The sequence below is a fragment of the Leopardus geoffroyi genome, chromosome A1 (genome assembly GCF_018350155.1).
Source record: "Leopardus geoffroyi isolate Oge1 chromosome A1, O.geoffroyi_Oge1_pat1.0, whole genome shotgun sequence".
Classification (NCBI taxonomy): domain Eukaryota; kingdom Metazoa; phylum Chordata; class Mammalia; order Carnivora; family Felidae; genus Leopardus; species Leopardus geoffroyi.
In genome coordinates this window covers 81,872,951-81,898,178 of record NC_059326.1, presented here as the reverse complement: position 1 = coordinate 81,898,178, position 25,228 = coordinate 81,872,951, and the positions used below count along the sequence as shown (strand labels likewise).

The 25,228-nt window shown below is 54.1% G+C and overlaps 1 protein-coding gene and 1 long non-coding RNA gene across 3 annotated transcripts in view; both read right to left on the bottom strand.

Moving 5' to 3' along the window:
- Positions 1-25,228, bottom strand: part of ATP11A (ATPase phospholipid transporting 11A) — a 123,158-nt gene that overhangs the window by 4,522 nt on the left and 93,408 nt on the right. Inside the window, exons 18-29 of one of the 2 annotated variants that reach the window (XM_045482431.1) lie at positions 21,880-22,061; positions 19,698-19,949; positions 18,095-18,269; positions 16,947-17,049; positions 16,614-16,759; positions 16,066-16,125; positions 15,184-15,311; positions 13,864-13,999; positions 8,158-8,223; positions 6,612-6,715; positions 4,460-4,625; positions 2,956-3,042 (exon numbers count right to left, since the gene is read on the bottom strand). In XM_045482431.1, coding sequence (XP_045338387.1) covers positions 2,965-3,042; positions 4,460-4,625; positions 6,612-6,715; positions 8,158-8,223; positions 13,864-13,999; positions 15,184-15,311; positions 16,066-16,125; positions 16,614-16,759; positions 16,947-17,049; positions 18,095-18,269; positions 19,698-19,949; positions 21,880-22,061 — 1,596 coding nt within the window. In that variant the 3' untranslated portion in view covers positions 2,956-2,964. The remainder of the gene's footprint in view (positions 1-2,955; positions 3,043-4,459; positions 4,626-6,611; positions 6,716-8,157; positions 8,224-13,863; positions 14,000-15,183; positions 15,312-16,065; positions 16,126-16,613; positions 16,760-16,946; positions 17,050-18,094; positions 18,270-19,697; positions 19,950-21,879; positions 22,062-25,228) is intronic. The other variant, XM_045482430.1, reaches the window with a different exon arrangement.
- On the bottom strand, positions 22,317-23,655 carry LOC123600142. Its single transcript, XR_006713524.1, has 2 exons — positions 23,167-23,655; positions 22,317-23,061 (listed from the first exon to the last, which is right to left on the bottom strand). It is a non-coding gene; the product is annotated as an uncharacterized LOC123600142 (long non-coding RNA).

The window sequence follows — 25,228 nt, the reverse complement described above, 5'->3', positions numbered from 1 at the left end:
TCTTCCAGAGGCCGGAGGGACTGAGACCGGGGTCCACGGTCACCTCCACGCACGCAAACACAGTCTGTGCAGATTCTGACAGCTCACGGGACCCTGTGGCCTGGCCTAGACGTCCTGAGGTTTACCGGACAGTGGGGAGTGGGGGAGCAGTCAAGGAGAAATCGGTCTTAAAGGAAAACCGTTCCCAGGCAGATGTGCCTGTCACACTTCAAAAACCTAACTCAGAGTGCTCTTTGTGCGTGGCTGCAAGTCTGTGCCTCTCAGGGGCAGATGTGGCTCCATGTGTCAGCCTGTGGACAGCAGAAGGCCTGCGCCAGACATCTGTCTGGGCCGGCGTTCAATGCAAATCATGCAACGTTCCCCTTTTTTGTCAAAATACACTCTTTCCTGATAGACCTTTCAGGTGAAGCTGTTTCCACAACGAAGTCCGCGGAACAGGCTTTGTTCTGGCAAAATGAACCCTGAACACATTGGGGGAGTAGCAGCTCATAAACACACGTGGGACAACAGGGCCACGGCACACGTGTGTGTGGGCACAGTGCACGGCCGTGTGTGGCCCGGCCACTCTCAGGCACGTCACTTACCTGGGATAGAAACACACACGTGTGCATAAAAAGCAGGGTTTTTTTTTTCACCATGAACCCGTTATCAAAAATGGCACAGCACAGCAAAACTTTGGAGGAAGAACAAACCGTCTGGAAGGACCACAGCACACCCGGGAGGCCCGCCGGGCGGTGTGGCGGACACTGTTACCTATCCTTGGCTAGTGGCGCCTCGGCCGCGGTAAGAGGTCCTTCAGAAGTGGCCGGTCCGTGTTGGGCGCGGCAGCGACTGATGCTTTGAGTTTCGTGCTCTGCTGCAAGGCGAGGAAACATACTGAGAGGGGCTGCGCCCGGCCCCAGAAGTGCCTCCCGTCCGTGAGCACAGTCTGGCCTCGTGGCCGACGTGGGGTTTGCTCTGCCAGTGGGCACCGCTGGACCGGGCTCCTCTGTGCCCAAAGGGCATGTGGTTGGCCGCGGAAGTCTGTGCGGGCTGGGGCCGTGGGGCGGGCACGGGCTCTCGACATGGGCACCGTCGGGGAAGGAGCGGGTCTTCTTGATGGCGCCCTTCACCAGATGGAGCCCGAGGGCCGGGGCGGCCGAGGGCCCTTGGGGGAGCCCCGGCTAGAGGACCCAGACTGGCCGCACTCGCTCCAAAGGGGAGGTACCACACCCTGGTCCCTTGCCCCTTGGCCCCAACTCCAGGAGCGCAGAAGTCCCGGCCTGAGGCTAGACCCCTGAAGGGTTCCGGAGTCACAGCTCCGCAGGTCGACGGGGCCAGGCCTCCCGGCGCCGGCTTTCTAGTTAAACCGTATTAGTTTCTCAGTGGTCGGGAGAAGAGAATCGTTAAGAGGTGGACAGGTACAGGGTCTGAGACGTGAGTACGGGAAGTACAAGGTCTTCTGGGGAGAGAGGTGCGGTCACTGCCCTTTGCACAGGTGGGATCGTATAGAGAATACAGCTAAATGCAGACAGAAATACACATATATGGGTCACATCGGTCTACACTGGAAACCTGGCCCCTGTGAGGTTTTTCTTTGTATCAGAACAGATGGGAGGAAACAATTGTCCATTTGAAGTGAGGACCGGTCTAGGCTCTGTTCCTCCAAAGTTTTGCAGGTGTCGGGTGGCTTCCCAGAAGCACAGGCATATCCACCCGTGTGTGTGCCAGGCACTCCGTGGTGTGGCTACACCTGCGGGCCGCCCCGTGTGGCCGAGTACACTGCAGGGAGCCCAGCACCAACCTTCTCCAGCGGCTAGAGGCAGGCTTCCAAGATGGAGTCTTAACAAACCACCTCCGTAGTGAAAGCATAGATTTTTAGCTCAGAGTTGACAGGATTTAATCAATTTCACAAGCACATCCTGTGACTTAAGATGTTCCTAATAATTGCATTCTAGATGTTTTTAAGTAAGTTGGTTGACAGTGAGATGAAATTAGGTAATTCATTCTAGCAAATTCTGATGGCACTTTAACAGAAAAACTTTGATTGCTGATAATTACTAAAATTAAAAAAAATGTACCATCCTGTGAGTTAAAAAAGTGTTTCAACTGTATAGAATCAAACATTATTAAAGGCATTTTCCTACGAATAAGCTGCCTTGGGAGACAGTGATGCAAGCATCACTAATTTTGAGGCATACGTCAATGTGGTATTCAGCTACATGAATAAACTGCTGAAAAACAGACTGAAAGCCATCTCTGGACAACACTTTGTGCCTAAAATCTTGGCTCTGCAACAGGCTGTGACCCTGGGTGCCTGCCACAGAAAACTTCTGTGTAAGCAGCGAAATAAGCCACTACCGCCGTTTACAGCAAAGTAGAGGGCTTTGTCTAAAAATAATCAGATTTTAAAAAATAAGCTAAAAGGCAATTTGGAGAAACGCTTGACCCAACACACAGTCCACAGTCTGAGTGGCTCAGCCCGAGTCTGGTCTTTTCTGCAATGCTCTGTGGGTCCTGAGCATACTCTAACGTGGTGGCCTCAGTTTCCCTGTACACAGAATAGGTCCACAGAGGGGGTTGTGAGTGAGGAGGCCTTGCCCTCCATCCGCCACGTGCTGAGGAGAGACCGGTGGTGCTGAGGTGACTTTCCCACCTGGGCTCCTGTGACTTGGGAGCCAGTCCCACCCGGTGGCCAGTGTAAGGTGGTGCAGCCCTACACCCGCAGGAAGGATGTGGCCGCACCTTGGCAGGGGACCTGGTACTTCAAATGGACACCCAGAGAGACACACAGGTGAGTTCCTGGCATGGAGAGAACACAGCCCTCTCTGCATCTCAAGACACAGGTCACCCCAGGGCTTCCCGCCATGGGACCGGACACTCCCCAGAGTGGGTGTGCGCACGGCTCTCAGGAAGGTCAGCCCTCTGCTTCCTGCGACTGTAACCCCACCATGCCGAATGACAGAAAAGCATCACCTTGTTCCGTTAGAAACTCAGACTGCTGGAGGTCTGAGAGAGCATAAAGACGGTGGACTGCTCGACAGAAAGGCACTGATTCTCAGTCTGCAGTCCCACAGGGGCCGGGGGGCCGTGCGCAGCGAGACAGGGTGGGGGTGGTTATTGAGGCAGACAGGTTGGAGAAAAAGGGCAGGAGGAAGGGAAAAGAGAAACAAGTTAAGGCGGTTGAGCCCGGTTAATCGGCCACCTCCAAGCAAACCACAAGCATTCCCTTGCCCAGCCCAGACCCAGCCAGGCAGAGGCCTCCCTTTCCCACTGCCCTGCCATCCTCACGGTTAAGGGCGGCCACGCCACGGAGCTCAGGGTGAAGTCGTTCACAAACACCCACTCACTCCTGAGTGCTGCCAGTGCTGAGTCGACAAACACCCACAAAGGAGGGAATCACCAGGAGCCGGGGCGCTGGGCTCAACGTCTTAAATTGGCGCAAGACTTCTTTCTAAGAAAGCTCGCCGACCCCACCGGGGCCGGGGCCTGGGCCTGAAGTGTGTGAATCAGCCTCCTACCTGCACATCCCCCCACCTTCACCTGCACAACCACCTGTGCTCAGCAGGGAAGATGTGAGCCCTGCAGGAACCACCCTGTCTGGGCTTCTGCACAACCAGCAGGATCTCCCTTCTCCTCACAGGGGCTCTGCACCTCCAGAGGCAAAATCAGGTGGGGGGATGGGGGGGTGCCCTCCCTGAGGTCACAGGGTAGGGGATGGGAGACATGCCTTCCCTGAGGTCACAGGGTGGGGGGATGGGGGCGTGCCCTCCCTGAGATCACAGGAGTAGGAGGATGCTTCCTGAGCAGGCCACAGTGGTTTTGAGAAGCTCTGAGTGACATGTGCTGATGGGGCATTATGCATACGTCGCTTCTTTCCTGAACCCACAATTCAGCCTGTTGGCCTCAATTTGAGGTTGGGGAAAATAAGTGAGCCTAGAAATCACCAGAACTTCCCAATATAAATGCTCAAGTTTTGGGCCACATTCACTATCCCTAAAACTAATGCAGTTTTACCACCAAATAACGATTAATTAAAAAAACTTTTTTAGATTTCCGCAAAAGAATTTGTCATTTGTGTTGGCTTAATCCTTCTCTCTCGACCATTTTCTATTTCAGCGGAGTAGCTGTTTGGATCTAAACATGGGTAGTCTCGAATCTCATCTACCTCAATGTTTTAAAATCCTATATGGAGGCCTGCTTGGGATTCTCTCTCTCCCTCTCTCTCTCTCCCTCTGACCCGCCCCCTGCTTACTCTGTCTCTCTTGAAATAAATAAATAAACTAAAAAAAAAAATCCTATATGGTGTCATGAAATTCAGTAGTAATACTTGGACCTATCACATTTCCAAACACAACCTTTCCTGCTGTCCTTACAGGGATCACAGTGCCTGTTTCGGGCTGGACACTGGGGACCACGCCCCGCCCTGCCCCGCCCTGCCCCGCCCTGCACCGTCCCTCCCCCTGCGAGCAGCCAGTACCTGGACTTTCTCTGTGGCGCTGGGCCACAGCTGCCTGCACAGGACTTTCTTGAGAACGTCGGGAAGGAGGCTGACAGTGATGAGCAGGATGATGACCAGCCAGGCAGGGCCGCTGGACAACATCTGGATGAACACAAAGTACATCCTTTGATAACTGAGGAAGGGCCTGCAGCGCCAAGGACACGAGAAAAAGGACAGATTGGCAGGTCAGAGGTCGTCGGGAGGACGCCGAAACCGCAGCCTGTTTGCTCTGCTGGCACGAAGAGCCCACCTGTTCAGGGAGCTCTTACTGTTGTCACCGATACTCATTGGCCCAGACCCCTGGCCTGTGTGCTGACTACTCACAAGCAGTGGCTGCAGGGCCTTAAGGAACAGGGGAGGAGGGAGGGATTCTAGGGAGTCATCCCACAGCCAGAGGAGAGCCCTGCAGCGGTCAGGACTGGAAAAAAGATTTTAAAAAATTAAAATAGGTGGTTTTTCTGTTTTGCTTTGTTTTTGTATCTTAGAATCATAACCTGAGCAAAGGCTATTAACACGCAGAAGGTGGGGCACCTGGGTGGCTCGGTCAGTTGAGCATCTGACTTCGGCTCAGGTCACAATCTCGCAGTTAGTGAGTTCGAGCCCCATGTCGGGCTCTGTGCTGACAGCTCGGAGCCTGAAGCCTGTTTGGATTCTGTGTCTCCCTCTTTCTCTGCCCCTCCCCTATTCATGCTCTGTCTCTCTCTCAAAAATAAATAAACATTAAAAAAAAATCTTTAACCATGCAGAAGGCAAGTGTGGGTTCTGGTCAGCAGAGCCAGCTAAGTACCCAAGGCTCATCCTGTGAACAAACTGGCATCTTTTCTACAAAAACAGCATGAAATGGCCTCGTTCCCAGGCAAATCCAGAATTCAGAGAAAACATCTACATTGGGCTCCACGAGAGAAGTGAGAAGGAACCCACAGTTAACGTTCTGGCGGTGACCCTGACTTAGTTCCACCATTCTTATGCCCACTGCCTGTGAGCGGGGCAGACATACTCTCAGGGTCAAACGTGGACCAGCACAGACCGTGAGCTGGGGGCAGGCAGGCTGGAAACCACCAGAAGCCCATCCAGCTCAGCACTTGCGGGTCCCCAAGAACATGCAGTGCACAGATCTGGCCACTAGAGGCCAGCAACGCTCCCAGAGGCGGGGACGAGAGGGGGCATTGTCCCCCAGGGGCCGCCTGCATCATCCAGAGCTGTGTTCAAAGCCAACACGTGGAGGGGAGAGGATGGCCCGTTGAAGGCACTCCCAGATCACGGCCCTCTGTACCTCCCTGTCCCACGCATGTTCAGGAAATGTTCCTGCTTACAGGGAGGTGGGGGGCACACAGGAGAGTTATAGAAAATACAGCATGTGCTGTGACGGGATCAGGGACAGAGGCTTAGGTGACCATGTGGGACTGCCCCGCCTGTGTGCTGGTTCAAGGGAAGTATCAAGGAGGACGATGACCCACAGGGTTTTGAAGGATCAGTAGGAGCTCACCCAGTAGGCTAGTTGGAAAGGACATTCTGGGCAGAAGGGACAGCATGACACAGGTGTGCCCCTGAAAGCACCAGAGCAGATGCCCGCCCCATCAAGATGCACCACGCCAGCATCACAACTTGCCGGCTTCCCTGCAGGTTGACTGTCCTGCTCATGTTTAATTCACAGGCTTGTTTTCAGCACGGCAGCCACAGCGGTCTTCCTGTAAGAGCACGGGGCCCCAGGCCAGCCCCGCCGGCTCACCCGAGACACTGGCCGTCACTGCTGGCACGGGGGATGCCGAACGAGCCAGGCCTACCAGCCTGGGCCCTGTTCCAGGAAGCACCGAACATGTGGGACCCGTGATGAGGAGGGTGACCTCCTCCCAGGTTCCCGTTTCAGTAGCGACTTCTTCAGAGAAGACAGGCCAGGCCTGCCGTCTGGACCAGGTTCCCTGCCAAGCACCCCGGTCTCGCTCATCCCGGCCCGATCGGGAAGCACTCCTTGCGTCTCCTCACGGAGAGCACGGGCCAGAGAAGTGGGGAGCACTCGGCCTCGCTCCCCCTGCTGTCCTGGGCCCCAGTGCTGTGACTTGCCACAGGAATGTCGTGTAAAGCCCTGGAAGGGAGCATGCACAGCATGGGGAACGTTTCACCCAGGTCGTACCAGATAATCCCTCCCCAGAGGAGGGAGAAGACAACGTAGAACAGCAGTGACCCCCAGATGACAAAGTGGTTTATCCAAGTCCAGTAGTGCGTATCTAGTGCCAGCTGGAAGAAAGAAAGAGGTCATCAGTCAGGCTGGTACCCAGGCATGCCGGAAGGAGCCGTGACAGCTGGGACAGCGAGCTGGAAAATAACGAGGAAAACACACAAACTGCCACCAACTTCATTTTAGCCAAAACGCCCACATAAAACCGCTTAGGATAAAGAGAACCTTAGGCTTCGAGAGAGAAAGAAGGTAACCATGGCCCACATCCCGGGGAGGCTGCCCCTGCGTGTTTCTCAAACGGGGAGGCCCCAGCGGCACAGTCACTGTGGTGGTTGTCACTACTAAGGAGCTCGCTGGTGGGCTTTGTGCCACGTGAAGATTCGGGCAGATGGTGGGAGGACACACAGAATGGTACCACGTACAGAATCTGGCTTGACCAGGCGCGCCTGGGGGCTCTGTCAGTTAGGTGTCCGACTCTTTTTTTTTTTTTTTTTAATTTTTTTTTTTTTTCAACGTTTATTTATTTTTGGGACAGAGAGAGACAGAGCATGAACGGGGGAGGGGCAGAGAGAGAGGGAGACACAGAATCGGAAACAGGCTCCAGGCTCTGAGCCATCAGCCCAGAGCCCGACGCGGGGCTCGAACTCACGGACCGCGAGATCGTGACCTGGCTGAAGTCGGACGCTTAACCGACTGCGCCACCCAGGCGCCCCAAGTGTCCGACTCTTGATTTCGGCTCAGGTCATGATCTTACGGTTTGTGGGATTGAGCCCCATGATAGGCTCTGTGCTGACAGCGCTGAGCCTGCCTGGGATTCTCTCTCCCTCTCGTCTCTCTCTCTCTGCCCCTCCCCCACTCATGAGCACACACACATACTCATTCTCTCTCTGTCCAAATAAACTAAAAAGAAAAAAAAGAAAAAAGAATCTGGCTTGACTTTAAAAAGACTGAGTTTTCTACAACACATTAATTGTTTTACAATCTTTTTAAAAAGTGTTTATTTATTTTTGAGACACAGTGCAAGTGGGGGAGGAGCAGAGAGACAGAGAGAGAATCCCAAACAGGTTCCACACTGCCAGCACAGAGCCCAATGTGGGGCTCGATCCCACAAACTGTGAGATTGTGACCTGAGCTGAAGTTGGATGCTCAACTGACTGAGCCGCCCAGGCACCTCCAACACATTAATTTGTTTTAAAGTAGATTTTAATTATATTGGGGGGGGGGGGAGAGCTGCTTGTCATTGGAAAGAATTCTGATCTGACTCCTTTTGGAAAGAAAAGGCTCATTCCCTCATTTACCTCCGGTGTAATTCTGGAAGCTCGTGTGTTGGGTGGCCCTGTGTGCTGTTGTGCACTTGACTTATTTAAATGACTGACGATCACCCCTGGGCGGCCCAGGAGCTTGCCTGAGCTGCGTGCATGGGGCTCCCACCCTGGCCACAGGTTACGACAGGTGGGGTGGCATATTCTAGCAGGGTCCACTGTAGCTGGAGAAGGCTCACCTTTAGTGTGACCGTAAATACCATCACAGTGAACACCAGTGTCCCGAAGGTCCAGTTTCCAAATATCTGTGGGGAAAACAGTCCAAACGGTGTCTAGTCAGTACACACGATTCCCTTTTCACACTCAAAACCAGAGTGTTACATGACACATCTCACCGCTCTTGCGTGCCAACACTCCAGACCCCAAAGCTACAGGGACTTTGTTACTCCAAGGGCGAGAAAGTGGCAGTACACGGCACCCCGGGCACCCCAACCCTGGGGCCAGGCCAGCGGTTTGGGGCTCAGACCCCTTCCTGCATGGGCCCCCCGCCATCGGCCCCTCGCTGCTCCACGAACGCTAAGAGTGAGAAGACACCAGAGCTGGGAGGGGGGTGTGCACAGCGCTTCTGTCCCGGGTTCATGGGGAAGACATGCTCCCCGGCTGCCAGCTCTGGCCTCGTGCACGCTCAGGAAGAACTCAGGAGACCTGCCTGTTCTCTCTCAAACTCGACTCAAACACCTGCCTGCTTTGGAAGAAAAACCACCACAAGAACGGCTTGCGGGTGAGGTAACCACGTCACATACAGTGACACTGTACAGGCGGGGTTGCCCCTGGAAAGTCACAGGGAAGGGACAAGTGCAGGCAGACAGGACAGAGCTGCACAGAGGCCCCTGGCAGCCAGCGTGGCGGGCCCGGCTTCCCGCCCCCACGACACGCAACTGAGCCACCTGTGGCGAAGCACAGGGTCAGATCACGGAAACGACACATTTCTCAGCTACAGACACAGACACAGAAAACGAACTGCGACTGCCAAGCCTCCTCTTAGGGAAAAGTCAGCCCAGGGCAGGTTTCCTTGTGCAGGACTGCCCGAGAACTGACCCCCTCCTGGGCCCTGTGAACTGTGCATCTCAGAAAACGTTCCTAGCCTTTCGGAGGAAACAGCTTTGTTTCATGAAGAATCAAAATGCTAGACAACAAACGGCCTTCTGTCCCGGTTCGTCTTCAGCCAAAGACACGGCCCCCACGCAATTCGGTGGGGTGAACACGTGGACTGGCCTCGCACTACGTTTAGTGAGGTGGGAAGCTACTGGCAGGACTTGAGGACAAGCAGAGCGTCAGGACTCTGTGCAGGAAACAGGCCGCCCACAGACCCCACCGGTCCCTCACCGGGATGCAAGCAGAACTGACACAGGGCTCCTGCCTGGAGGCCATTGTGCCCCAGGGGACACCTGCACTGGCCCTAGACTGTGTCGGCTGCCACAGGGGGTGGGGGTGGGGGTGCAGGGCTACCAGTGTCCGGCGGGTCCGGACAGGGGTCTACTAACTGCACAGGGCTCCCCGGCCCCAAAAGGCAAGAGCGCCCAGACGAGAAACTCTGATCGGAGCGTGGCCTCGTCAATGCTTAACTTCTGGGGGGGCAGCAAACGTTTTAAACTCTGAGACGGGTCACAGCGTGGCAGCTGTCTACGTGCCCGGTCGGCAGGGTGTTTGGTTTTCACTAGAAGCTAACGGAAGGGGTGGCCTGTGGCGGGGCTGGGGCAGCCAGGGCCCGGAGCTGTGCATGGGCCCACCCGCGGGACCTGGCAGGAAGGCTGCCTCCGCTTCCTGACACTGGGCCCCACGCCTGCAGCCCTGCTTGGCAGGAAACACGGCAATCTCTGTGTAAAGCGTTGGCCAACAGCCAGACGTGCGAGTGTGAGCGTGCACCACAGGGGGACGGGGTCCCACTGCCTCCTCAGAGTCGGTAGATCCCTACGTCTGCTAACGATGGCAGACCGGGGCTATGAGTCACAGCCCCCAGTGCCTCGTGCGCTAACACGCGTGGGCCTCAGCTGTAATTTTTACAGGCAAACGATAGCAAAACACAACATGTTGACTCCTGAACAGGAGTTTGGCTGAGGGCCCTGGCAATGAGGACACACCTGCTCTACCTTCACCATGTCCTCAGCAGGCAGCTTGGGACTCACTGGTACAGTCATGGTGACAGCTCGGTGAACACCCTCCTCACTACAGATGGGAGTCTGCAAGCTAACTGCTAATAGTGCATTTATTGCTGAAGTTCTTTGTCCTCATTCTTAGGGACCATAGGGGCCGGAGGTGGGAAGGCCCAGGACAGGAGTCCCCAACACGAAAGGGTGTCCAGGGCGTTTGTCTCCTGAGTGCCCGATCTGTCCCCCACCCCCCGACAGGGACTTCCTAGTCCTGTTTGGATGACACTGAATGCCCAGGAGGGCACCTCCAAGCCTCCCGCGGCCCCAGACCCTCACGCGCCCTCTGTCCTCTGAGGAGCATCTTGGAGGAAAGCGTTCTGCTCAGAAAAGTCCTCAAACCAGGACCAACTTAATTTTTATGTGTAAAAATACCCACAACAAACATAACTGTTTTCTCAAGATCACAGTCATGAAAACACCGTCCATATGCCCCCACACACGGACTCCCTGCCTCTAGCCCGTATGCAATGTTCACTGACTTGTGTTACAAAGCACTCCAGCCGCGAGGCTCATCTGAGAACAGCCTGCTTGCTGCTCGACAGGAATAAGTTAATTAGGGTTCAGTGTTCTCGTTGGTGGGACCAGAAGGAGAAATGATTTCGGTTCACGTATCAGTGTAGAAAATGCTCCGCAAGTGAATTTTTTTTTAAAAAAGTTACTGATGACTGTTTCCTCAATACTACTCGTGATTTATAAATGCTCCCACAGAATGATGTACATCTTAAAAAAGGGTCCTCACCTACCAACAGCCAACGGAAAGGGGCTTCTGAGAGGTAACACCATGAGATGCGTTCCAACCATGGAGGGTGTGTGGCCAGAGATGTGCATTACCATCACCAAACCTCTGCTGCCCAAGGACCAAGGGCGTCATCAGTCACCAGAGATGGCCCCTCGATGCACATGGGTTGTTCAGGTTTATGTGAATTACCATAGAACCAGGCTATCTATGATACCATCTTCAGTCTTGTGGGTGACCTAACCCTCTTACCTCCAAAGCAAACAAGAATCTAAGAAAACTGTCTCAAACCAGGAAAGCTCCATCTGGAGATAAAGAGGCACAAGGGGGTCCAGAACTGGAACAGCAGACGCTTAACCTCGGCCTTGTGCTTGTGTGGAGTGGCCTTGGCCATTCCAGCCTCCCAGGGACCCTGTCCTCCTAGTGATGCAGGATGGAGATGTGTACCCTGGGCCCCTTGCAGAGGGGCCCCACTCATGACCGAGGACGCCGTGATTATACCATCGCGCTCCCACAGCTCTGGTCTTGGCTCCCCACCATCTACACAGAGCTACCGAACGGCAAAAGTTCACCTCTCAAATGTGTAACTGCGGACAAACACCTCATGTTACAGACCTTGTCTGGCACCATTGGCCCTGTGCGCTGGTTCATAGTTTCCCCAGGCTTCTGAGCGGCTTTTCATAGGACGAGACTTCCATTACATGGTTGAACCTTTGTTCCAACGGGCCAGCAAGCGCGGCTGAGGGCGGGCCCGGGAAGCTCTGAGCCAGTGAGAGGCAAGGCACCTGCTGGGCTGATCCGGGATGGAGTGGTGGGGACAACCACGCTTTCTGTTTTCGTCTTTCTGTCCTTCTTTCAAGTCGAATGAGCAGCACTGTGCACTAACGGATGGCTGAGCAGAGGTGTGCCCTGGTAGTGGGGGACGTAAAGGCACTGCGGGAAAGCCCCGGCCTGGGAGTCAGCTTCCAGGCTCTGGGGGGTTCAAGGCCCCTGAGGACACAGGAACCACGCAACTGACAACGGCGGCATGAGCAGCCACCATGGAACTGACCACAGTGGCACAAGCAGCCACCATGGAACCGACCCACGGAAATGACCACGGCGGCACAAGCAGCTGCCACAGAACTGACCACGGTGGCATGAGCAGCTGCCACGGAAATGACCCACAGAACAGACCCATGGAGGCACGAGCAGCCGCCACGGAACTGACCACAGCAGCACGAGCAACTGCCAAAGAATTGACCCACGGCTGCATGAGCAGCTGCTGTAGGGAGGTTTGGTTGGAAGCACATCAGGGCTCAGGGATTTGAGCATGAGGAGGGGACACTGCCCAGGCCTCACCAGGGACCTGCAGCTCAAGGCCATGCCCATTAACCAGCAGGTACCAGGCTGCACACGTCTTTTTGTGTATGTCCATCGCCCATTGAAATCGCTCTGACCGTGCTGCCTAGGAGGTACCTATTGCTCTAAGCCCCATCGAGACGAAGGCAGCTGGGCATGGCACGAACAAAGTAACGCCTGAGTCTTGCGCAAACACCCTGGTTTGAGTGCTCGCGTGTGTGTGTTCCTGTGTCTGATCTCTAGCCCCCTCCATGTTAATGCCAAGCAAACACAGTGGCACTGGGTGAGGGGCCTTCTCGCGGGGCCCACAGGCCTCCTCGGTCCTGGCATCTCTGAGTTCTTCCTAAGATATGTGCGACACACTTCCTTAGGGCCCAGCCTGCGAGGAAGCGTTGTAGAGATGCCAGGGAATGAGGACAGCTCCATAACTACGCTGTGGCCCAGTGATGTTATTCGCGTAAACTGAGGCAACAAATTCTAGAAAAGCTAAGGTTTCAGAAGAGCGAAATCAGACATTTAAAAATCTTTCAAGATTGATTTAGTAAAAACTTGATCTGAGCTACGATGAGAGGTAAGGAGAAGGAAAAAACAGATCAGTCACCAGGGAGGGGACAAGTGGGCACAGTGGGCGGGGAGGGTGCACTCCTGAAGGAATGAACCAGAAACAAAGTGGGGAGGAGGCCCAGGTACTCAGCTGAGGAGGGTCTGCCCCGGATACCACCACTGGGGCCAGTGCAGCCACCAGACCCGGGAGGTGCTACGGTGGGGATGGCCCTGAGGTGCGTCCATGCGCCCCGGTGCGCCCCCCGTGCGTCCCCGAGGCCCGGGTCTGCCACACTTACAGCAATGTCCCCACTGCGCCTCCCGGGCCTGGGACGGTGCCTCACACTTACGGGAAGTTCGGACATATAAAATCAACTTAAAGAGTGTCACTGAGTCGGCCGGCGGCCGTGACACGGACCCCCCTCTCCCCCACCGACCCGGGAGGAAACACCACGTACAAAGGACCAAATGCAGACACACCGGCCTGACGCGGCTCCAGCCCCGAACTGGAAGCCAGCAGCAGCTAACACCATTTCTACCGACAAAGCACACAGAAGAAGTCACATTTCAAAATATTTCGAGAAATATTTTATTTTTAGCGCACTCCAAAACATACAGACAAACCCACAGTTTCTTACCATGTGTGTGTTGGTGGTCATTATCTGAGAGTGGGGAGGGAAGCGAGTGGCAGAAAGAAAAAAAGCAAAGATACCAATAAAACAACCCCCAGAGATGATGCGAACACCCAGAGCCGAGCGGCCACTAGAAAACGCTAACTCCTCACCGCGAGGGGAACAGGTCCTTAGGTGCGCATGTGGGAAAACACACTACACTGTGTCAGCTACAGAATTAATCCCCAAAGGAAATAAGAGGTGCCGGCACGACCGGATTAGCGCTGGATTCGCAGCTAATGGGACGTGCAGATTACACTGGGTCTGATCTTGGAGGGGGCTTCCCACAGGGGCAGCGCTCCACAGAGCCCAGCATGGCCTGACGTGCCACGACCCTGGAGCGACTTGGTGGAGGGGTGCCCGAATGCCAGGAGCCCCACCGGCTATGCTGACCCGTGCCTACCCGAGTCCCCGGCAGCCAGCAAGATGCGGCTCTGCACTCACCTGCCCGTTGCTGGTCACCGTTGTGTTTTCAAACATGAAGTAAGCACCAAAGAAAAACACCAGGGCATCAAACACTCCCAGGAACGTCCAATAAATGAACACGCGCCAGCGAAGGAGTGCATTCTTGGCGATATCTCTGTGTGAGCAAACAGAGGAGAACGCGTTTCAGGAGAACCAGGCTCACATAATGACCGGGCCACCCCCAGGCTCTGTAGGGACCATCTATCCAGAAGGCCCCCCTGTGTCACCGGACTGTCCCAGGCTGCACAGCCGGCGGGCTCAGCCGAGCTATGAAACTGGGTTATGGGGTAGCGGGCCCAGTGCCAGGGTCCGGGTCTGGCTGTGGTCGCCCCGCCTGTGCAGGTCTTTCCCCATCTGCCTGACACCCTGTGCAGTCTGAGTCTGAGTCTGCCAACAATGTTGGAGTACAGCTCCAAAAAAGAAGAAAAACATCTTTTCCTTATTATTAAAAAATAGTTTTTAAGCAAAAAAGAGCACTGTGAGATCAAATCTGTTAACTTTTCTTTTTATCTCGCTGAAGGGAACATACCTGGATTTTTAAAAAATTTTTTCTAATGTTTGCTTATCTCTGAGAGAGACACAGAGTATGAGCAGGGGAGGGGCAGAGAGAGAGAGAAACACAGAATCCGAAGCAGGCTCAAGGCTCTGAGCTGTCAGCACAGAGCCCAACGTGGAGCTCGAACTCACTGACTGTGAGATCATGACCTGAGCCGAAGTCAGATGCTCAACCGACTGAGCCTCCCAGGTGCCCCTGTTTTTTAGTTTCTTTTTTTTTTTTTTATAATTTTTTAAAATGTTATTATTTATTTTTGAGACAGAGAGAGACAGAGCATCAGCGGGGGGGGGGGGGGGGGGGGGCAGAGAAAGAGGGAGACACAGAATCCGAAGCAGGCTCTAGGCTCTGAGCTGTCAGCACAGAGCCCGACGCGGGGCTCGAACCCATGAACTGTAAGATTATGACATGAGCTGAAGTCAGACAGTTAACTAACTGAGCCACCTAGATGCCCCAGAACATACATGGCTTTTTAAAGGATAATTTAGGCTATAAACGCACTGGGGTCACCAGGGGAAAGAAGTCATCCCGGCTCCTTCCAGAACTGCTGAGAAACAGGTGAGGTACAAACTGACTTACTATGCATGTTTCAAACGCACCACGAACCCTCTACCTAAATCGGAAGCACGTCCACTTCAGGTACGTCACTTTCTCTTGCCAGGGCTCCCGGTGCAGCGAGTGTAGCTGCTGAGGCTGGTGCTGCTGGTGGCTAAGTGCTGTGTGGCACCTGTCCCGGGGGCTTGTACCTGTACAGGGAAGGGTCCCTCCTGAGCGTGTCTATGCTGACGTGCTGCTCCATCAGGCTGTACAGGAGAATCGGGAGGGACGTAAAGCTGATGTTGTACAGGGTCAGGTAGGCAGTGTCATACAACGTCTGCAGGAAGGACAAAGTCACACTGAGAACAGCACCCTGGGCCTCTCGACAAACTTTTCTGATGGTTTTTCAATTTGCAAACACCCAGAGACACGAGCATTCTAGAATGCACACAGAGCCATGCTTCCGCAGCTACAGACAGCCGGACGCTTGCCAACCCTTCCTGATGTCAACTGTCGTGTTAAAACCACGGCTGACCCAGAACTGACCGGGACCCACCCCACTCAGCCACCGCAAGGTGTTGCTTAAAAGTTGGCAATTTTGGTGGCCATCTTCAAGCTTCAATCTTCCCCATCCCAGCCCCTCTGCTGGAAACAAGTAAGTGATGGAAAGAGGGTAGCCGAGAGGCCGCTGCTCTCCTTGGCCAGGCGAGACGGCCTCCAGCCGGCACACCTTAGTGTGCAGATGTCGATGGTGGGGCACCCGGGAGAGGGTCTCAGATGCCGACTGTGTCCTCTCAGGGCAGAAAGTTAGGGCTTTTGTGGACGGTGAGCTTGGGTGGGGCACATCACTGGCAGGCTGGCACAGCCTCTGGGCCACCATGGCTCCTGAACCCGCCACAGGGTGCTGCACCGCTGACCAGCTCCCACTGCGGCCTGCCCACCCCTGCGGACTGCTCACCCCCCGCGGCCTGCTCCCCCTGTAGCCCATTCCTCCCCTGCGGCCTGCTCCCCTGCTACAGTCTGCTCACCCCTGCAGCCACCCCCACGGGGAGGGAGGTACGGCCCATCTGACCTCAGGCAGTTGGACTCACCTGTTGTGAAAACCCACAGAAGAACTGGTATAAAAACTGAGGGAAAATGAAGCAGACGTTCTGAAAGGGAAGCCACATCCCGGTTAGTTCAGTGGCAGCCATGAGAGGCTCTCCCTCCTAAGCCGTCCACGTACTGAACCTTCCCTGCAGGCAGTGACCCAGGGCACCCTGTACCCTCACGAGAGGGGTGAGGGCTTCTGAAGCCTACTCTTATTTTCAGGGCACAAAGCACACGTTCTGGTCCCTCTGTTAACAGAAACGTGAATGGAAACTGGTTGCAGAGGAAGGAGAAAGCAACGTGGGCGTGAGTATGACCAGGGCCGAGTCCAAGCACAAGACGGAGGACTCGTGCAAGGATGTCCTCCTCGTGACCACGTACAAGCGCACGTTATCGGTTCCATGCTCGATCTGTGCACGCAGGCGAGTGCCCGCTTCCTCCTTAGAAGCAGGGTCAGTGCCTCCCTGTCAGACCGTCCCCGTGGTCCCTGCAGCACCTGACAGCCACACACTGCCCCGTGTGGGTGACCCGGCACGGGAGCCCTTCCTACCTTGTAGAAGAAGTATTGCACGAGCTCAGATATCCTGATGTAATATAAATGCCCGTGAACAAGCAGCATCTTCTTCAAGTGCTTAAACTTCGGAATGGCATAGTCACTGTTCCTTGCGGCCTGGCGGCCTTCCTTCCCAATGACACCTGCCAGAGAAAACGCTGTCTCAGCACCGCGACGGAAAACAGTGTGGAGCGAAACAAGGTGCAAGCGAACACGGGCCAGGAGACGCCCCGCACCACACGGTGCCCTGTGCCTGAGCCCTGGTCCCACCTCTGGCCCCTCCTGCCTCACCGGCCAGGCATACAGGGCTGGGGCACACGGGCAGCTCACCTATGCCCACATGGGCCTCCAGGATCATGCTGACGTCATTGGCACCGTCTCCGATGGCTAAAGTGATAGGGTGCTCTTTTGAAAGTTTGATTAATTTAACAATCTGGAAAACAAACAGAGGCAGAATTTATCTTCTCTGTTTTCTGTGTGGGTTATTCACTAACTAGGCAGAAATAATGCAGATGTAAAGTTACATAAGGAGAAGGAAGCGACGATCTGGCTCGAGTGCACGGAGTAGTTCAATCCGTTCTCTCCACAGGGGATGAAATCCCTTTCGTGTTGGGCAGAACTAAGTAAAGACAAGGCAGCTGAAGTGGGGTTACGAGGAAGTAACGTGGGAAAGGCTGAAGACGGAAGCAGGAAGTAAATCCAGTAGTTCCTGGTTCCTGCTATACGTGCGGCTTTAAACATATGGGATGCGATAAACTTGTAGGAAAAACCTAAAGGTTACATCCTGTCGGATGATACAGCCGTTCCAAGCTATCTGGTATCCAGCATCGATTTCTCACAGATAGGCTGCTTCTGATGCTATTTTCATTGTCAAAGTTGTCGTGTGTGCAAATCCAATCTCGCAATTCGATGCAATTAATAATTTTAAGCGCGTAGGCCATTTTTCTGTAATCTTTCTCTCCGTTTACGTGTCTCAGAGCAGCAGTTCAAGTAGACCAAAAATGATAAGGAGTAACATGTGGAGCCTGTTCGGATTCTGTGTCTCCCTCTCCCTCTGCTCCTCCCCTGCTCACGCTCTCTCAAAAATAAATGAATGTTAAAAATTTTTTTTAAATAATAATGTGGGGGAGGGAATACTTTCGGCTAAAATGTGTATTTTTTGTTGTACAATAATACTATAGAGGCACCTGGGTGGCTCAGTTGGTTAAGCATCCGACTTCAGCTCAGGTCACAATCTCGTGGTTTATGGGTTTGAACCCCGAGTCGGGCTCTGTGCTGACAGCTCAGAGCCTGGAACCTGCTTCGGATTCTGTGTCTCCCTCTCTCCCTGCCCTCCCCTGCTTGTGTTCTCTCTGTCTCTCCCTCAAAAATAAGTAAACATTAAAAAAAGATACCCCACCCCCCATCACAAATCAGAGCTGGCTGGAACCAGCAGCTCCTGGCGCTGACCCCCACCCCAGCGGCTGTTGGGGCCGCACCTGGGCCTTCTGCAGGGGCGCCATGCGACAGCAGAGCACGGCACTGCAGTTCCGGCAGATCTCAAGGAAGAGCTCCCGGTAGTTCCCACAGCTCCCGTCCTCCCTGGGCTTCATGATCAGAGACAGCGCGGCTCCATCAATGATGAGACCGTGGTCCTGCATGTCCGCCGAGAGTCTGTTTAATCACACAAACCAGAGACGTGACTCAGTAGCTAGGTCCGTAGATTCTACCAGACTACGTCAGTTTTCCGAATATCTACAGAGGTTATAAACTGATGATCGAAGGATCAAGAAAGTGGTAATCCGGTTTTACCAGCAGCCTCTAGAGTACCAGACATGACGCCCTTGAGCACATTTTAAAGTTGGGTTTAAATTAAACATTCTCACGCCCCCTAGGCAGAGCAAACAACGAGTTCTCACTGTGGTTTCACATGCCTGTTCCAGCACTTTTCCACAACAGATGGAGAGTGCACATCTCGTGGCCGGCACAGGCCGGTGTTTATCCCCAAAGCCCCACTACGGCGGCGGGGCTGTGGCCTCACAGCTGACCTCTATGGGCATCCCGTCTGGAGGACAGGGCTTGGGAGGAGCACAGTCAGAATGAGTCCTTTTGCTAGGTTTCCACGTTACGAGAACACCCCCATTCCCCCCAGAGGGGGACCCACAGACCAGGTGGAGGGAAACATCTTTGCTCTGCTTCTGAATCATTTAACATTTGCAGGTGACGAGAGCTTTACTACGTTAATGACAACCTAACAGGACTCGGATGCCCTCTGACCGCAGATCATGGGTCTGATACCAGCAAGGACAGTGTGGGTTAAGACGTGAATAAAATGCTGAGCCTCCTTGGAAAAAACAACTCTCAGGTATATACTGTTTTCTCTCAGCAAACAAGCATGCATTATTAACATTTCTCTCTTCGCTCTGGCAGATGCCCTGAGGAATCCACAATACAGCCCCCGAGTGGCTTACAGGCAGATGAGAACCATCCCACCCCAGTGGTTTACAATCAGGCCCTTCTGCACCCTTCAGCAGAAGTTTCAAAGTGAACACACACACATTCACAGACACACACACACACACAGACACACCCGTGGACACAGAGAGACACACTCAGCCATGGAAATACACACAGAGACATACTCTCAGACACATTCACACACACACTCACACACTCATACACTCACGGACACGTACACAGACACACTCAGATATGGATACACAAAGACATACACACAGACGCATACTCACAGACACACAAATAGACACACCCGTGGACACAGAAAGACACACCCAGACATGGATACACACACACAGATATACAGACACACACACATGGACACACACACACACTCAGATATGGATACACACAGACACACACACAGATGTGCACTCATGCGCACTCACACTCACACACACACACACACACACCCCTCTTCTGCAGAAAGACACGTCACAGCTGCTATGAAGAACTAGCCTTGGCCTCATCCCGCTGTTCATGGTGACCACACGAACGTGCGATGATGCCCAGGGACAGACCCATGCGGTCCACAGGGGCACCGAAGCTGGGCCCTGCTGGTGGAGGGGACGGGGCACTGCCTACCCTGAGAAGTTGTCCCTGGTTAAGCTCCCGCTGTGGCGCAGGACGGTCTTGCTCAGCTCAAACAGGACGTCGTGCAGACTCTGCTCCTCTATCTTCTTGGTGGTGAGCTCGAGCAGCTGTGTGTTCCTCCTGAACAGCTTGCAGGCGTAGCAGGTGGCGGCCGCCGTCTCCATCTTGTCCCCAGTGAGGACCCAGACTTTGATCCCCGCCTTCTGCAGAGCCTCGATGGTATCGGCGGCTTTCTCCTGGAGCCTGAGCAAAGATGAGACCCGCAATTGTGCGTGTGACAAAGGCAAATCGAAGCCGAGAGTTTCAGACTTGCGACCCGTGAAGCTATCTTTGTTGGCCCAAAACTAAGAAGCATCAGGCCACTAGCTTGTCATCTTACCAGGAAGGGCCAGATAAGCGGATATCTTTTGCCAGGAGAGCACTTCCTAACTCCCAAGACAAACACCCATGGCGTATCAAGTTAAGCGTCTGTCGTGCACAATCCCCATCAGGTAAGCCGGCACTGTCTAGCTGGGACTTCCCGCTTACAGAGGGCTTAATCAATTACAAGAAGGACCGTAACCACCAACAAAGTCTTGACCAGGAAAAACGGGGTCAGGAAAAGAGGTGGTCAGTAAGTGTCACGGTCTTTTCCTTTGGGGTGAACTTGGAATTCTGCCACTGGTCATGCTGGAGCCTCTAAGCGATGTGTGATACCGACAATGCCAGCAGGGGATCCTCCATGATTAACCCCCTTCTACGTGCAAACCCAGAGCGCACAGGGTTTACACGATGTGTACAAGGTTGCATGGCTCTGACCACATCGGTCAGGATCTTGCTGGGCCTGGAGGCCTGGTTTCAAAGCCACGTCTGCCTTATCTGGGCCCCACCATTCTTCCCAGATTTTAGAGTCTGGGCTTTCGACGGGCATATGAAGTAGTGTGCCATGACGCTGTCCGGGACTGGATGAAAAGGGCAGACAGGAGTCTAACTGGAGTGACCCGATTACACCGGGGGTAAGCTTCCCTGCTAAGGCCTCTAGCCCATCCAACCTCAGCAGCCCAGAGACAAGAGAAAACATCTCTAATTTCTTTGGTCTTCAGCATAGTCGGTCAGGGTTTCTAGGGAAATGATTTGCAACTGAATATCATCACTTCAAAGCCACTGGCGCCCACCTGCCCCTGGGCATCTACTCTGTTTTCGAGGTCCCGACTCCCCACAGAGTTACTCTGCTCCCTGGACCCGCATGACGGTCTGCAGACGCGGCTCCCCCATCCAGACCCTCCTCTCCCTGTACCTCCGGTCCTGAGCACAAGCTACGTTTCCTGTGTTGGTGCCTGAGGCCCTGGTCTGGCCGGAGTCAGGGAAGGAGTTACAGACACAAAATCAAAGCCAAACACATCCCCCAACACCCTGTCAAGATTGGGAAGTCACCGAGTGCTCGTTAAAGACACTGGGAATTGTAGGTTTCCAGTAAGGACTTAAATTTGGGTCCATTTATACCTTAAAGACTCTGAAACTTTATGGGACGTAAACTTCCAAGAAATGCCCGCAAAGTTTCTGCTTCATCCTGTAAATGAGGTATTTTTTCTTTTCCTCTCCTGCTACTCTCTCAAGTCACAACAGCAAGAGACGCCCATGTGTCCGTGCGTGAGGCCTGAGCTCGCCTCAGCCTCGTCACAGAGCGGTGGCGGCTGAGAAGCCCTTCCTTCCGAGTACGGGAAAGTATGTGGTTGGCAATCTCACCAGTTATTGGTAGTGGTTTCTGCAATATTCTACTCCACTGTTTTAAATTTCTTCAATGAGAAATGACAAATACACTGTGTTCGTTAAGATCTAAAATGTGTCACTTGAACTTGGAAAGGACTAGTGACAAATTAGGAAGAGAATTAGTTACTGATGGACTCTACAGAATAATTTAAAAATGACCCCCTCTCTTGACTATCCCTGACATCATGTGAAAATGCCAACTCGTCCCTCAGGCCAAGTGTGACTTTCAGGGTCCTTATTCATGTAATTACAACGTGGTCCAGTCACGACCTCCCAGTGACACCACCCCAAGGCCTGCCTGTCCCAATGTGGACACATGTCCCCGTGAGGATATCAGGTGCAGTGGCCCGTCCCCTGAGCGTCCATGGGCCCTGATGCCACAGCACACAGCCACCTTCTCCTGAAGACACAGCGTGTCCACTACCTGTCCTCAACAGCCGTGGCACCAAGCAGAATGAGGTCTTTCTCTATTTGCTCGTAGGCCTCCGCCAACTTCTTTTCACGATCCTGAAGGGCCACCTTCGCGGCCTGCAGCAGTGTGCAAACACCTTCATATTCTTCGGGGATCAGCCTTTTGTAGGCAACGCACAGAGTTCGAAGTCCCTCCTGTGGGATACAACGCAGCCTTTATTGCTGAAACGCTGTCTTCTAGTAGCTCTCCCAGTACCCCCTCCCTCTAATTAGAAGAACTATCAGCCAGCCCTCAAAGGGATCAGTCACTTACAGCTAAATTGCATCCCTGTTAAACACAGACAATCATCACAGGTTACAAAACTTCAACGTACGCAGGGGAAGCAGGCACACCCACACCCTGGGAAGAGAAGCCTTTCTTCTTTTATTTCGACAAATGAAGAGTTAAACTTTTTTCAGAACATGATTTGCAATTTAATTTTATTGTAAATATCAAGTGATTTTTCTAAAACAACAGTTTTTACACAGGGGAGTTTGTGACACAGACGTAGCACCCACTGAAGGAAAAAATGCTCAGTTATTTATCAAACCTCATGGGTCCACAGGACAGAGAAACAGAATCTGAGACAGTGGGTTTACTGTGATGGTGAGTCTGGGTGTCACCACACAGAACACATGCCAGCAGCCAGCGAGGCTCAGTCGGTGCCTGAAGGGCCACACCGATCTCATCAAGCATTGTTTCCTTCTCGTCCAGAGGAAGTGAACCTTCACGAAGGTCTGCCTGATGCTCTGAGGACGACTTCTGGTTGGTCTGTCTGCCTCCTTGTTCTTTCAGCCCCGACTTGCCTAATCCCAGAAAAAGAGCCAGAGTCCTTCTACAATCGGCCCAAATTCTGGCAGAATCCTGGTGTGTAAGATTTTTTAAAAGAGTTCCCAGATTATGAGCTCAAGTTGTCCATCACCACCAGGAAATGCCTCAAGTCTCTAAGACCTTCAAACGTGGCTGAAGGACACACCCATGGAGCGGTCAGCCTCTGTCATCCCCAGAATTCTTCAAACAGTGAGTGTGAACTGTAGGCCGAAGATTCCAGGAATAAAACGTTTGTTTGTAAAAGTATACGGTGCTGGTGTCGTGGAGACAGAGTAGAATACCTCTCCGGAGGCCTCCAGCTAAGTGCTGCTGACACCCCGGACACTACAAAACAACACAGATATACGAGCAAAGCCAGACAGATGCACTACGAGAAAATTAAAGAACCACGTCTTACAAACACAAATCCAAAAACCCTCCACAAAGTACCAGCAAGATGAATCCAAGAGCACACCCAGAGGCCTACGCCACAGGACCAAGTGGGATTTACCCCCAGAGGCAAGGATTCGGCACAGGAGCGTCCATCCGGTGACACATATTCACACATCTCAGCAGAATGGAGGCAACCACCCTCACGGCCTCCAACTTTAGAACTAGAAGGTGGTGCCTGTGTGCCGTGGACGCTGCTAGGCTCGCACAGGGACCAGGTGCCGATACACCAGAAAGGCACACTCAGTACCGTTCTATTTACATCACACTCCTAATGATGAAAGCCGCAGATGGCAGACAGACCGAGGTTGGCAGGGCCTGGAAGGGGCCTCGAAAGGGCAGCTGGGCCTGGAAGGGGCCGGGAAGGGGCGGCTGGCCCGGGAAGGGGCGGGGAAGGGGCGACTGGGCCTAGAAGGAGTGATGGGCCGGGAAGGGGCTGGGAAGGGGCGACTGGGCCTGGAAGGGGCCGCGAAGGGGCATCTGGGCCTGGTAGGGCCAGGTTTGGACCAACGGTTTGGACCAACGCCTGTCCCCGGGCTCCAATACCACACTCCAGTTTGGGAAGATTCGAAGAAATGGGGCGCTGGGGAGGGCACAGGGCACCCTCCACACTGTCTCCATGGCCCCCTGGGACTCCACATTATTTCAATGTAGAGTCACAAATGCAGTGGCCCTATAGGTGCCTCCACTCAGGCTTGGACAGTAGGGGGGTTCCTGGGACAGTGACCATGGCAGCCCCTTGAGTCTGCAGAGGACCTGTGAGCATGTGAGGGGACCCCCAGTGCCAGGAACGAATGGTCAGGTCAAAGGGCAGAGCGGTCCTAGAAGCCAGGCTGGAGACCCCAGTCCACAGGGCACCACTGGACAGGACAGCACCTGACGCATGCTAAAGCCGTCATCTGAACAGGGTGAGCCTCTTCCAGAACAAATCCGTGCCCGGAGGGAACGCAGGGCAACCCCGCACCTAACAAGGCAGCGTCCTCAGGCCGGGTCCCGTCAAAGGCCACCAGCACACGCAAAGGGGCAGGGAGCACTACCCACAATGAGGACATTAAGCACTCAACTGAGGTGAAGTCAAGCCGGCAGCAAGGTCAGAACTAGGAGAAGCCTGTCAGACAGCCACTATGACCATGTAACGGACAGCAGCAAGTTACACACAGACACCCACGGAACAAAGGCCCGACATCCGAGAAATCTCCGGGCAGGAAGGGTGGCTGATGAAACCCTGCTCGAGATGTGAGTGGGTGCGAAGACGGGATGACAGAAACTACCCACGACGAGGGAGAAGATGGTTTAAAAAGAAGAGAGCTGGGGAGCCCTGGAGCAGCCAGGGAGTCCCACCTGGAGTCCTGGGAAGGCAGCGGCGGAAGAAACACCCGAAGACGCACTGGCTAGGAAATTCCCCAACCTGATTAAGAAACCCGTGAACCCACAGACCCAAGTGCCTGGAGCAGCCTGAGCACAAAACAGGGTCGCTGTGTCAGAGCAGGTTGGGACCGCCTGCCTGACCACGCCATCAGAAGAGGAGATAGATACAGAGAACAGAAACGGGGACAGCGGCCTTCCAGAGCGACAGGGAACACGCATCCGTCCCAAGACACAACACGGCTGCTTCCACAACGGCCCCAAATGGGGAGAAGCCGCCTGTGTGTGGAGAGGTAAGTTGGGAAGCCATGCCTGCCGCGCTGCCAGGGACGGTGTCTGTGGGCACAGACAGCACGGTCCTGACGCGCCCAGGGGGAGAGTCCGGCACCGTCTGAAGGCGGTCGTGAGATGCAGGTGGCCCGGCGCAACCTTAATGAGGGAAGGACTGTGACATCCACGCTGTGGGCACCGCTTTGGGGGAGGAGCCGGGGCCACAATGATTCCCACAAGGAACCGCTGTCTTGAGGTCAGGGGTTTCCAAGGCGCACCGAGACGCTGTTTCGGTGGAGTGCGCGGGGTTCTGGCCTGTGGGCCCCCTCCCCCTGAAAGAAGGGGGGCTTGGACGGCGGACCCCAAGAAGGGCGGGAGTACCACCAAATCAGCATCCTGGGTGCAGGGAAAACTGTGCGCGCAGAGC